The sequence below is a fragment of the Ricinus communis genome, chromosome 3, assembly GCF_019578655.1.
Source record: "Ricinus communis isolate WT05 ecotype wild-type chromosome 3, ASM1957865v1, whole genome shotgun sequence".
Lineage (NCBI taxonomy): Eukaryota > Viridiplantae > Streptophyta > Magnoliopsida > Malpighiales > Euphorbiaceae > Ricinus > Ricinus communis.
The window spans coordinates 22,140,731-22,152,698 of NC_063258.1; the positions used below are offsets into that span (position 1 = coordinate 22,140,731).

At 25.2% G+C, this 11,968-nt stretch overlaps 1 protein-coding gene across 1 annotated transcript; it reads right to left on the reverse strand.

Moving 5' to 3' along the window:
- Window positions 1-6,799: 6,799 nt before the first annotated feature.
- On the reverse strand, window positions 6,800-9,648 carry LOC8260497 (protein DETOXIFICATION 16). Its single transcript, XM_048372162.1, has 8 exons — window positions 9,232-9,648; window positions 8,247-8,791; window positions 8,066-8,152; window positions 7,942-7,998; window positions 7,610-7,848; window positions 7,413-7,531; window positions 7,202-7,288; window positions 6,800-7,112 (listed from the first exon to the last, which is right to left on the reverse strand). The coding sequence occupies exons 1-8, from the start codon at window positions 9,499-9,501 to the stop codon at window positions 6,942-6,944; spliced, it is 1,575 nt and encodes a 524-aa protein (XP_048228119.1). The 5' UTR covers window positions 9,502-9,648; the 3' UTR covers window positions 6,800-6,941.
- Between the last annotated feature and the right edge of the window lie 2,320 nt (window positions 9,649-11,968).

Sequence of the window (11,968 nt, forward strand, 5' to 3'; positions counted from 1 at the left end):
AGCTCTGCTGCTACTGTGCCTACCTTTATTTTAATATTAACAAAATTATATTACTAAAAGGAAAATAAGTGACAAAATTAATCAAAGTAGAAAAAAGTGTGAAATGCGATAGAATAAGTGACAAAGAGTGAATGGGGATAAATATAAAAAAAATTATTATTTAATTAATAGATAATTAATTTTTTAAATAAATAAAATTAAAAATAAAATTATAACTAAGAGTTTGAAAATAAAGAGGAATATAAAAGTTGTGCCTTTAAATAATATTAAATAGGCTATTAGGAGTCAACTAATTCTCATAAGAATAAAAAAATATTTTGAAAAGAATATAACTATTGTGCTCTTATATGATATTAAAAAGGTGTTTAGTTTAGAAGTTTTATCCAGTTGATAGCATTTTGTTTTACTCAACATCTACATTAAACCGTTTGGTAACAGCTAATAGTTGATTTAGTTACAATTAGCTGCTGATTATATGAGCTCTAATTTAAAACTTTTTCATAGCAGTTGATAATTGATTTGGTTTGATATGTTTATTTAGTCAATATTATTCTTATTAAATTTTTTAATAATAATGATTTACTTTAAGTTAATTTTATATAATTAATTTTTATAATTGATGATAAAATATTATTATTTTAAAATTATACTTAATAGTAAAATAATTATGATATTTATAATTATAACATTTAAAATCAGAATTTTTTTAATTGCTAAGATTTAAATTTTAATCCTTATCTTTTAATTAATTTTTATAAATAATAAATAAAATCGAGTTAAAACAAAATTACTTATAGCTTTTTTAATTATTTATTAATTTATATCTTTGAAAGTAGTGTTATAAAATAAATATATTTAAAGATAAATTATAGTCATAATGGTTATTTGAATAGTCATAATGGTTATTTGACTTACAAAGAGCAATAACTAATATAATTTTACCAAACAATTTAATTCATTAACTATCCACTGTCAGCTATTAGCCATCAACTACCGGTTATCAACTATACTGATTGGTTGAACTAAATGAATACTAAATATACTATTAAGTTTTAATTATTCTTTTCACAATGAAAGTGTTCATAATTTGTAACACAATAGTCTTTAAAAATTGAGAAAAAAAGTTAGAATAGATATAACATTTTAAGAATTGAGAAAATAGGCTAAGTCATATTTCGTTGCACATAGGATAGAGAAACAAAGTTAAACCCTTACTTATATATATGGTAGATTAATGTCCGCATAGTGTATGGTTAATAATATATTTTGATTGTAATTTTTTATTATGAAAATTTATAAATTATATCATTAAATATTTAAGATATTAAAAATTTATAATCAATAAATAATATAAATACATAATACTAAATGAGAAAATATAATTCTTTTAATTTTTCTAATTGCTTATTAATTTTTATAACGTTAGAATCATTCACTAAAAAAAGTTTATTTTTTTCTTTACACAGTATTTAATAATATTTTATAGTTTGTACCTTCTAATTTTCTCGTTTGTTTTATTCATAACATCTATATGAACTTTAAATTATTATCACACAAAATCAAATAAACTAAGCATTTTAAAATTATAAACTAAGTTAAATTATTTCATATAGTTTAGTTTAATATTTTAGTATTTCATTTATTTTTAAAATTTTTGATTGATTTAGTATTTTATATTTTTAAATATATAATTTAATAATATTCTTTTACTAGCATATATATAAGTAAAATATTTTATTTTATTTTTAATTTTCTAAATTTCATAAAATTTAATTTAGAAATTAATTTTTAATTATAAGCTAAAAATAATTTATTAATTATATAAAATTGAATTCCATTAATTAAGTTTTCTACTTAAAGCTTTACTATGTTGACTTAATTCCAATGGAATATATGTAAGATAGAATAGGAAGAGTGATAAATAGTGCGAATGAGTATAACTAATATGATAATTAAAAAAATTTAAAACTTTTAATTAAAATTTGAAATTATAAAGAATAATTTGAAAAAAAGGACTATAAGATAATTAAGATGTTACATGTTGTATACAATACTTAAATTTGTTTTTATCTAAAGTAGAAGTTATGTAGAAGAATTTGTAAAGATTGAAGAATATAAAATATTAAGGTGTTAAAATTATAATATAACTCTTTAAAATAATAGAAAATATGTTATAATACATTGGTTCTATAAGAATTAAGAAAACCAGTCATTGCCCATATGTTGTATAATTATTATTATTTTTTGGTAATAAAATCTGGTTTATAGATAAAATTTAATAGAATTTTTAATATTTAATGTTAATTTATAATATTCTAAGAATAACAGCAAATTAAATATTTTTAAATATATGTTAGATTTTTAATATTTTAAAATTTAATAATATAATAATATAAAATTATTTTATAAATATTTATAAATTAATTTTAGTAGTATATAATTAATATTATCAATATAATTGATATTACTAAAAGTAGGATTAGAAATTACTATATAATCAAAAAATATATAATTTAAAATTATATTTTATAGAATACAAATCAGTATCTAAAATTAGTTAATATAATATTAAAATATAATTGACATATTATTTTTTAGAATATAATTAGAAGTATTATCTAATTAGAAAACTAACTTATTAGTTAATATAATATTAAAATATCATTAATATACTATTTTTTAGAATTAGAACCATTGTTTAATTAAAAGTATAATTTATTAATCAATAAGTTAATAAAGATAACTATAAAATTATACATAAGTATGAGTTCCACGTATAAAAATAAAAATGTCAAAATAAAAATGCTTTGTATCAAAATATTAAAAATATATTAAAAAAATTATGTCTCATAAATTTATATATATATATATATATATATATATATATATATATATATATATATATATATAGATAGATTAATAGGAGTCATAAAAATAACTATTAAAATATTACTTTTTTGTATATATAGAATCTATAATAGAAAATTATTTCATCCAAAGATTAAAGTTACAAAATGAAATTTAAAAAATAGTTTTATAAATCTCGATAAATTTCACTTGTAGTTCCTTATTTAGCATTTTGAGATTATTAATTATATAATAGAGATTATTAATTATTCTTTCACTTGACTATTAATATAGATGGGGATTTCTTGAAACTTTTGTTAGTTTTGCAAATGAGAATATCGATGATTATCCTACGTTAAGCAATTTTTCTTTTATAATTTCTTGAATTTTGATGTATTTTATAGGAAGTTTATACATTAATCCTAGTAAGACATTTTTCAATTAAATTTGAAATAAAATTTTATTGAAAAAATTTTCCATGAATTTCTAGGATTATAGCATATTAATAATATCAAACTATTACACAACATCATATTTTGAGTGAGGTTTCTTTCAGAATTAGGTAAATAAGTTTTTCATGTTATTAAATTAAAATATAAAAAATATTATATTAAAATTTAAATTTTACAATAAAAAAGTGTATACTTATTTTTTTTTGAATCACAATTGAAAAGTATACTTAGGTTTAGGGACCCAAATGAAATCCACCCATAAGCTCTCATTATTTTCATTCCAAAACAGTAATAGAAATTTTTTACCATTAGTTATTTTTTACACAATAAAAATAAATAAAAAATAAATATATTAATCTCTATGCTTAGTTAATTTCTATGGATTTCATTAATTTTTTATGGATCATTTAGTTCTCTCATAGAAATATATTTGGTCGTTTTCCAATTAATTTTATTTTATTTGGATTTAGTTTAAAACTAGAAAGTTTATTTATGACATAAAATAGTCACATAATACAATATGATTTTTTTTACCAAATAATATTGCCCAATTTACATGATTGGAAAATATATTATTTTATCATTCCTAAATCTGTTTAAAATTTTGGTTTATTTTTCCTTTTAATTATCAATTAAATAACTTATGGTGAAAAATACTTTTCATTTCTTAACATAAATATTATTATCTAAAAATATATTTTAAAATATATTATTTTAGAATTATAAACTTTTATTGAATATATTATAAAAATATCATTTGTCAATTGTATTAGACCTGCAAAAAAAAAAAATAAAAAAAAATCCTAGTTGCTTCATTAATGAGCCGATGCAGCTGTAAGAGTATTATTATTGTTGTATGCGTATTCATTAATATTCAGCATCACGTCGTAACCTTGAGGAGGGGACCAATGTTATTTTTGCAAGTGATATTCACGCTCACCTTTGATTGGTGATAATATTATCCACATCATTTTCCAAGATATCTCTCCCCTCTTTGATAACTTCAACAATTATTACAATCCCTTAAAATTAGATTTACTTCTTCAAAATTTTAGAGTCACCGTATTAGGGTTGAGTACGAATCTCGGTCATTTCCGTCCGAACCGAATAATCGTACTGAAAAATACCAGAATCGAAATAACTGAAATTTTTTATAACCGAATTGAACTGATCCGAATTTTCTTACTATTACGGTATGGTACTGGTTCTTTAGTAAAAACCGTACCAGAACCGATCCGTCTTGTATTAATCCGAACCAAACCGTAGAACTGAATTTTTTTACATATATTTATTAATAATTATTTATATTATATAAATAATACTTATTAAAAATAACTATAATATTATAAAATATTTTATACTTTATAAAAAGATTATTTTATATTTATCATTTTATATAATTCAAGCAATTATTATCGAAATAAGAAAAAAATACTACATATTAGAAGTAACTATAATATTATAACGTACTTTATACTCTATAAAAAAAATATAAATTATATATTAATATATCATATAGTATATTGATACTAATATACATTACTCTAATACTAAATTTATAATTTACTATCTACTAGCTTAACTCTAACACCTTTTATTATCACATACTAGAAGCCTACACCTAACAATTTGAACACATTATCTTTCTCTTTGGAACACACCGCCGCACCTTCCATTTTGCAATTCAGAAAGACAAAATCCCTAAGGTAAATTTCTAGACAAAAAATCAAAAGTAAGAATAAAGAAATTGGCTCGTGTAGACATCTTCCTATTTAGAACACATCGCCGCATTTCTTAATTTTCAATTCAGAAAGACAAAATTCCTAAGGTAAAAATTTCTGGACAGAAAATCAAAAGGAAGAAGGAAGAAATTGGCTCGCCTAGACGTCTTCCTCTTTAGCGCTCTCTCTTCCCATAAATGTGCCGCCATTGCTCAGTCTCGGGTATTTTTCTTTTCTTTTTTTACTTTTTTACTTTTATTTTTGCTGGGTAGATTGTTGGCTGCAATTGTAAAAAATATTTTATTTTAATGATTGCCATTTGTAAAATATTTTTATGCTAGCAGTAACATATATTTTAATGGTTTATATTTGAACATTGAATGAATTATTATATTTACAAGTGACTAAATTGTAAAAAATGTTGTTCAGAAATGTGATTGCAATTCTAATTCAGATTTTCTTTAGGTTGGTAATCATATTTTCTCTAAATATATTTGATTAAAGATGAGATTAAAGTTGTGTTTGTAAAATTTTTTAGAACCGAAAATAGCACTGAACTGAAGTGTATTTAACCGTAAAAATTGATACAATATGGTATGGATCCTTTTATTTTTGGTATGGTACTGGTACCTTCAACTTTAAAAGAACCGAGATTTGGTATGGTACAGGTGATTTATAGATAACCGAATTGGACCGATCCGTGCTCAACCCTACATCATATAACATGGGTAATATAGTGTTTCAATGCATTATAGATCGCAGTTTATAGTAATTTTTAATGATTTTGTATGTTTATTAAATGAAAATCATAAAATTTCAGATTAATTTATATACAAATTTGATGAAAAATTTATATAAAAATATTTTAGTATATAATTTATATAAAAGTTATATATTAAAATATATTATATAAATTTAATTTGAATTTCATTTGAATAAACACATAAAAATATTGAAAGTCAGTATAAACTATGACATTCTAGTATAACTCAATTATGAGTTATACTTTTAATTACCAAGTTTTTATTATAATTGGACTATATTTTCCATGCCAAAACGTGATACAATTTTTCTAATCTAAATGGATTAATTCATTGATCAAATAAGGCAAAGTCTACCTAAGTCTAAATGGATGAATTTATTAATTAGATATAATAAAGTTCATCTAGGTCTAGTTAAGTTTTATGATTATCCTAATTTACTATTTTCTCCTAGCTTAGTCTATAACAATTTTTTTAGAATAATTGATATGGTCTTATGTCTATATGTATTGATTTTAATTTAAATGAATAAAACAAAAATTATAAATAAAATAAATAAAAGAAACATACACTTTTAATCTAAAAGAAAATAAATATACACACTTAATCTAATTTAAATAAATAAAACAAACAATTAAAACACTTAATCTAGGTGAATTAATTTTAAGAAATTGAAACTATCTAAGCAGGTGTTTGTCTAACTAATAATAAGGAAATAAGTACAAAGAATTAGTGGGGATAGATGCTTGTATTAGTAGGACGGAGAAATGGTGATAGGAGAAAGAGATATTATTTTGTAGTGGTAGCTTTTTTGTTTTCTTATGAGTCAGCGAAATAAAGCTGACTTACCAATTCTTTTATTAGGTGCCACATTTCCAAAGCACCACTATAAATATTCAAACTCAGCCGCCGGAGAGTCTTTTTGAAATAAAACCTTGTCAAACCTAAGAATGTGTTTGCAAATGACATCTTAATAGCAACCATAGACTTAGCCTATCGGTAGGTGCCTTTTTCTAACTTGATCAAAGTTTCAAGTTCCTGTCAATCTCCTTCATTTGTAACTCATAAAAATACATCTTAATGAAAGGTACTCGTCAGCTCCAAGATAGTGGGATATTGCTGACAACTCGAGTTCTTTGCACATTAAAATTTTAAATAAGCTAGATTATCAGATTATAACTTGAGACCTTCTGATTAAAGATTCTAAGCTTAAAATTATTACTGTTCTCTGTAAAGTGCTTAAAATTACTTCTGAGCCTCGTCGACGGTGACAAGTTTTCAGGAGTTAATGTAGCATTGTTGCTGGAGACTCTATCAGTAGCCTTTTTGGACTGCAAGGAGAGCACAAAATTGCATTCGTGACATGAAAATCAGAGCAATAGGACATTGTGTAAAGAAAATAATTGGTAAATTCACTTACTTCTTTCTCCCAGTTGGTTCTCAGAGTGATTGCCAACAGACCTAGTGCTTGGAAAACCAGTGCAACTATAAGTCCTGTCCAGAGCCCCTGTAGACAAATTTCATGCCGTTATTTCCATCCTTTGCAATCCAGGAACTTGTAAATCCATATTAATTGGTATTATCATAGCATGAAATTATGGGAAGGAAATGTAAGATTTGTTATTACGTACCTTTCCCCCAACATGGTAGACAAAAGCTAATACTACAGAACAAGGAATGCCAACAAGATAGTAAGCTCCCAGATTAATTATAGCTCCAATCTTCTGCCATCCACATCCTCGACAAATGCCTAAAAATTGGCAACAGAGACGATGTTAGATAGACCTGAAACAGATGGGAAAAACTAATAAATTGTGTTGCCACAGACCTGAAAGCACAGATTGAATGCCATCCAAAACATGGGATATTGCAACCAAGATCAGCATTTGTCCCACATATTTCACTACACGCTCTTCTGTGCTATAAAAGTAGCCCCAAACTTTACGACCCAGTATCATGGTAAAGGCTACCACCGTGGCTTCAGTAGCAACCACAAATATTGCAACACGTACTGCTAGACGAGCTGCTCTTGGTTGCCCAGCACCAAGTTCATTTGACACTCTTGTGCTATGGACATGAACAGAATGTGAAAACAGGACTCTGTCAGTGGGGATACAACAGAGTTGAGTACATTTAGCATTCAATTTGGTCCAAGCTCACCTTATAGCTCCACCGAGTCCAAGGGGTATCATGAATGCGATTGCACATGTGTTAAGGCTGGCAATATAAACCATTTGGTTAGAGTTATGTTTGAGACGACGAAGAGGTCTTCTATGACTCTAACCTGATGGAAAGGACTGATGTTTCCAGTTTTGGATTTGGAAGAAGGCCAGATAAGAGAACCATCATCTCAAATGACCAAATCTCCAAGCTATTCCAAGAAAATAAAGTAGAAATTGAGTAAGCTAGCTGAACCCAATTGCATTAATATGATTTGGTGTAAGAAGGGTAAATTTCAAGATTACCTGAGCATTGCAGCTGAAGGAATTGCTAGTTTAAGATACTTCGGGATTCCATGAAGGGCCTCCTTAGAGAAACCAGTCCACGTCTTCTTGCAGGAAGGAGATGTGCTTACATAAAGTACTAACAAGAGTGCATAGATCCAATAAGAGATAGCATTTGCCAATGCAGCACCTTTATTTCCAAGTCCAGACTTAAAAACAAGAACCCAACAAATGAACACGTGAAGAAAAGTTGTAATTCCTGAGCTAATCATCATTGGTATCACATTGTTTTGGGTTTGCAAGAATCTGACAAGACATTCCTGGATGGCGTAACCAAAAATGCTAGGAATCATAAAATGGGCATAGCGTCCAGCCTCTGCTGCTATCTGGGGATCTTGCCTGAGGAACAGCAGAATCTCACCAGCATTCGCCCATATAAATGCAAGGCAAATGCTGACAAGCAGAAGAACAATCATTGCCCTCTGCAAGTGTATACCAAGCATATGATACTGCTTTGCTCCATAAGATTGACCACAGAATGTATCTAATGCACTTCCCATTCCTTTCTGTTCATCACACAAGGCAGTTGCAGTGGTTTTCAAGAAAGTGAGTCTAAAGTAATGGAACGGGTTATGTCATTGAAAGTAATAACTAGTTCTATTACAAATCAAATTCAATGTTGTATAGTTTCGGGATAAATCATGTGCAAGGATTCTATCAAAATCAAATTCATTTCAAACTGCTTGTCTGTTTCAAGTTGTAATAATTGTATTCTAGCAACTATAGACTTTCTCAATTATTGTATTGTCAGACTTTCACTTATAAACTTTTCAATTTGAGTGTTTCAAGCAAGTAAGATCACAAGTACTGAACCGGATATTTTAATCCTCTGTCAGTAAGAGTAAGAATCAGTTTTCTTACAGTATTTATTATTACGAGTTTCGCCCAGGTATTAGGATCCCGTAACGTACTAGAATAAATAAATCAATTCGAAAAGAAAACCTACCAATAAGCTGAAGCCAGTTACTGAAGCGAAAGAAGTGGCCATGGAAGCACCAGCAAGAGATAGCTCTCCGAGATGACCAACGAACATGACTGATATGACCTGTAAAAGATACATCAAGAAATTAACTGATACAAGAGGACCAGCCAGCTTGAGCTGCTTCTTCACTTCCAGGACGATCTCATCTTTGGTGAATCTGCGTTTTGATTCTAATGTTCCAGCTTCAGAGATTAGTGGTTTTTCAAGACTTGGTGTTTGTTCTTGCATAGCCATGATTATCTTGGGTATGCCTTTTTTGGTAATTTAAAGTCCCAAGCCTTGTTAAGTGCAGTGGAGAAAGCGATCTTTCTTTCTGCAAACTGTTGGATTTCTGAGATTACATATGGAAAGATGTGCTGTGACTTGGGTCTCCGGATTCGTATTCTTGGCAGCAGTACTGGTGGGACATCATGATGACTCACGCGATGACGATTTGCTATTAGTCTATCACAATACTCAATTGCATATTGTTATACTTGACAGATTGACTGGTGAAATTTATCTTAATTTTAAATAAAATTTAAATAAAGTTTATTTCTAAATAAATTTTTATAGTTATTATGTTATATAATAAGTATAGAATTTATTTTAAATAGAATAAATATCAAATTAGAAATAAATCATAATAAAAAATTTATGGCCGGAGAATATATGAGAAAGAAACAAATAAAATAAAATATGTTGATTTATTAATATATAATTTATTTAAAAATTTTAAAAAAATTTAGTTTAGTTATATCTAGTTCTATAAATTTAATTATATAAAATTTTTATATATATTTTTATTTCAACGGAACACATAAATTTTAGATTAATAAATTTTATAAAATATTATAAATTTATTTCGACAAAGCATAATATTATTTTAACTTAGTTTTTTTTGAGTAATTATTAAAAATAATAATGATTAATTGCCAAATAAATCATGTACTTTATACTTATTTTTAATTTAGCATATTATTTATTTTTGTAATATTAGCAATGCAATTTAATATTGATTTGGAACAAAATTATTAATCAAAGTTTGTTGACTTGGCTACAATTTTGACATTAGAAAAAAGAAACTGAATCAGTATTAGTGTTGATCATTCATTACTGGACACTTTAAATAATTCTTTGTATCACCATTTATGTTTAAGTTTTAGAGATCTAACACTTGAGAAATACTTTCAACCGTTGCAATAAATAAAAAAAAAAAAAAAAGAGGTTAGATTGTTTAATCTTCTTATGAACTCTAATAAAAATAAATAAAATATTAGAGAAGAAACTTTATTGTTAAATCATTTATTATTTACTTGAACAATGTTGGTTTTAGTGATGGGGTCGATCAGCTAACAATTTTAATGCTAATTTTAACATATCAATATATTTTAGCTGAAAATTTTACTAGAAATTAAAATTGAAATTACAATTAGAATATGTTGCTAAAATTTTGTTAAAAAAAAACTAAAATTACATATTAAATTCGAAAATAAGCTCAAAGTATATAATTATTTAGCAATTAAGCCAAACAATGGGATAATTATAGTAATATTCTGCTTAACCTAAAACTAATAATGATCATGAATACTTAAGCCATAACATAAATATAACTAACAACTTTTTCTTAAAAACAAATCATGAATATCTCATTTTATTAATTTGCAAAACGATCCAAATGCTATGATAGAAAGAAATTGAATAAACTGTATATGTCCCTCTCTATCTAATGTACGCAATTTTATACTTTATTCTTTCAATTGAATAGGGTTAATTTTGATTTTATTTCAACCATAATAAATATATTACTTAAATAAAATAAGAATAAGATCCATGACAAATTGTTTGTTATTGTCTAGTTATTTAAGGTGATTAGATAATCTATAATAAATCTCACCATAGATCTCATTTATAATATTAGAAATATAATTTAGGATGTTATTTTCTATATTAGAATTATTATCTAATTACAAAACTGATTTATTAGTTAATATAATATTAAAATATAATTAATATATGCTATATTTATAATAAATTTAGTATCATTATATGATTAGAAAATTATTTATTAGTTAATATAATATCAAAATATAATTAATATGCTATTATTTTTAGGATAGAATTAGTATCATTATTGATCGGTCCAAATCATGTATAGATATTTAAGAGTATTTTAAAGCTTTAATGATATATTTATATATATAATATGATGAAACTATGTGCTTTTACCCCACTTAAGCTTAATTGTCTATTTTCAGAAATATTAGCAAAAAGAGAAGGATTTATATTAAGAGTTATTTATGGGATAGTATTTGGTGGAGATTAAGATACTTAAAGTCTTATCTATAGATTGACTTATATTAGTATACTTATCTCTAGAGAGATTTATTTAGATGAGAGGCATGCAGCTTGAACAAGCGAGCCCGCAACGACGGCGCGGAAAAAGAAAAGAATTTTTTTTGAGCAAAAATTAAAATAATCAAATCTAATAAATTGGGATTGATTATGAATTATTTTTAATTAAAATACCCTCTTTTAAATTTAAATATATATCCATCTCCTCTACATAAATAGTCATATAATTGATTTAGGACTTTATTTTAAATTTTGTTCTAGAATTTATATTTATTTATTAGGACCTAACTTTTAATTATGTTAGGATTTAATCTTTCTAGTATGTTTAGGATAATTTATTATTTTTAATTCTTTATTATTATTTTTA

Bases quoted from the DNA above. Each gene is read 5' to 3' on its own strand.
- LOC8260497 (XM_048372162.1), bottom strand. From the start codon at position 9,501: ATGGCTATGCAAGAACAAACACCAAGTCTTGAAAAACCACTAATCTCT. The intron at 7,849-7,941 runs GTGAGCTTGGAC...TCATGTCCATAG, and splicing joins GGACTCGGTGGAGCTATAAG to CACAAGAGTGTCAAATGAAC. The intron at 7,289-7,412 runs GTACGTAATAAC...ATTTGTCTACAG, and splicing joins TCTACCATGTTGGGGGAAAG to GGGCTCTGGACAGGACTTAT.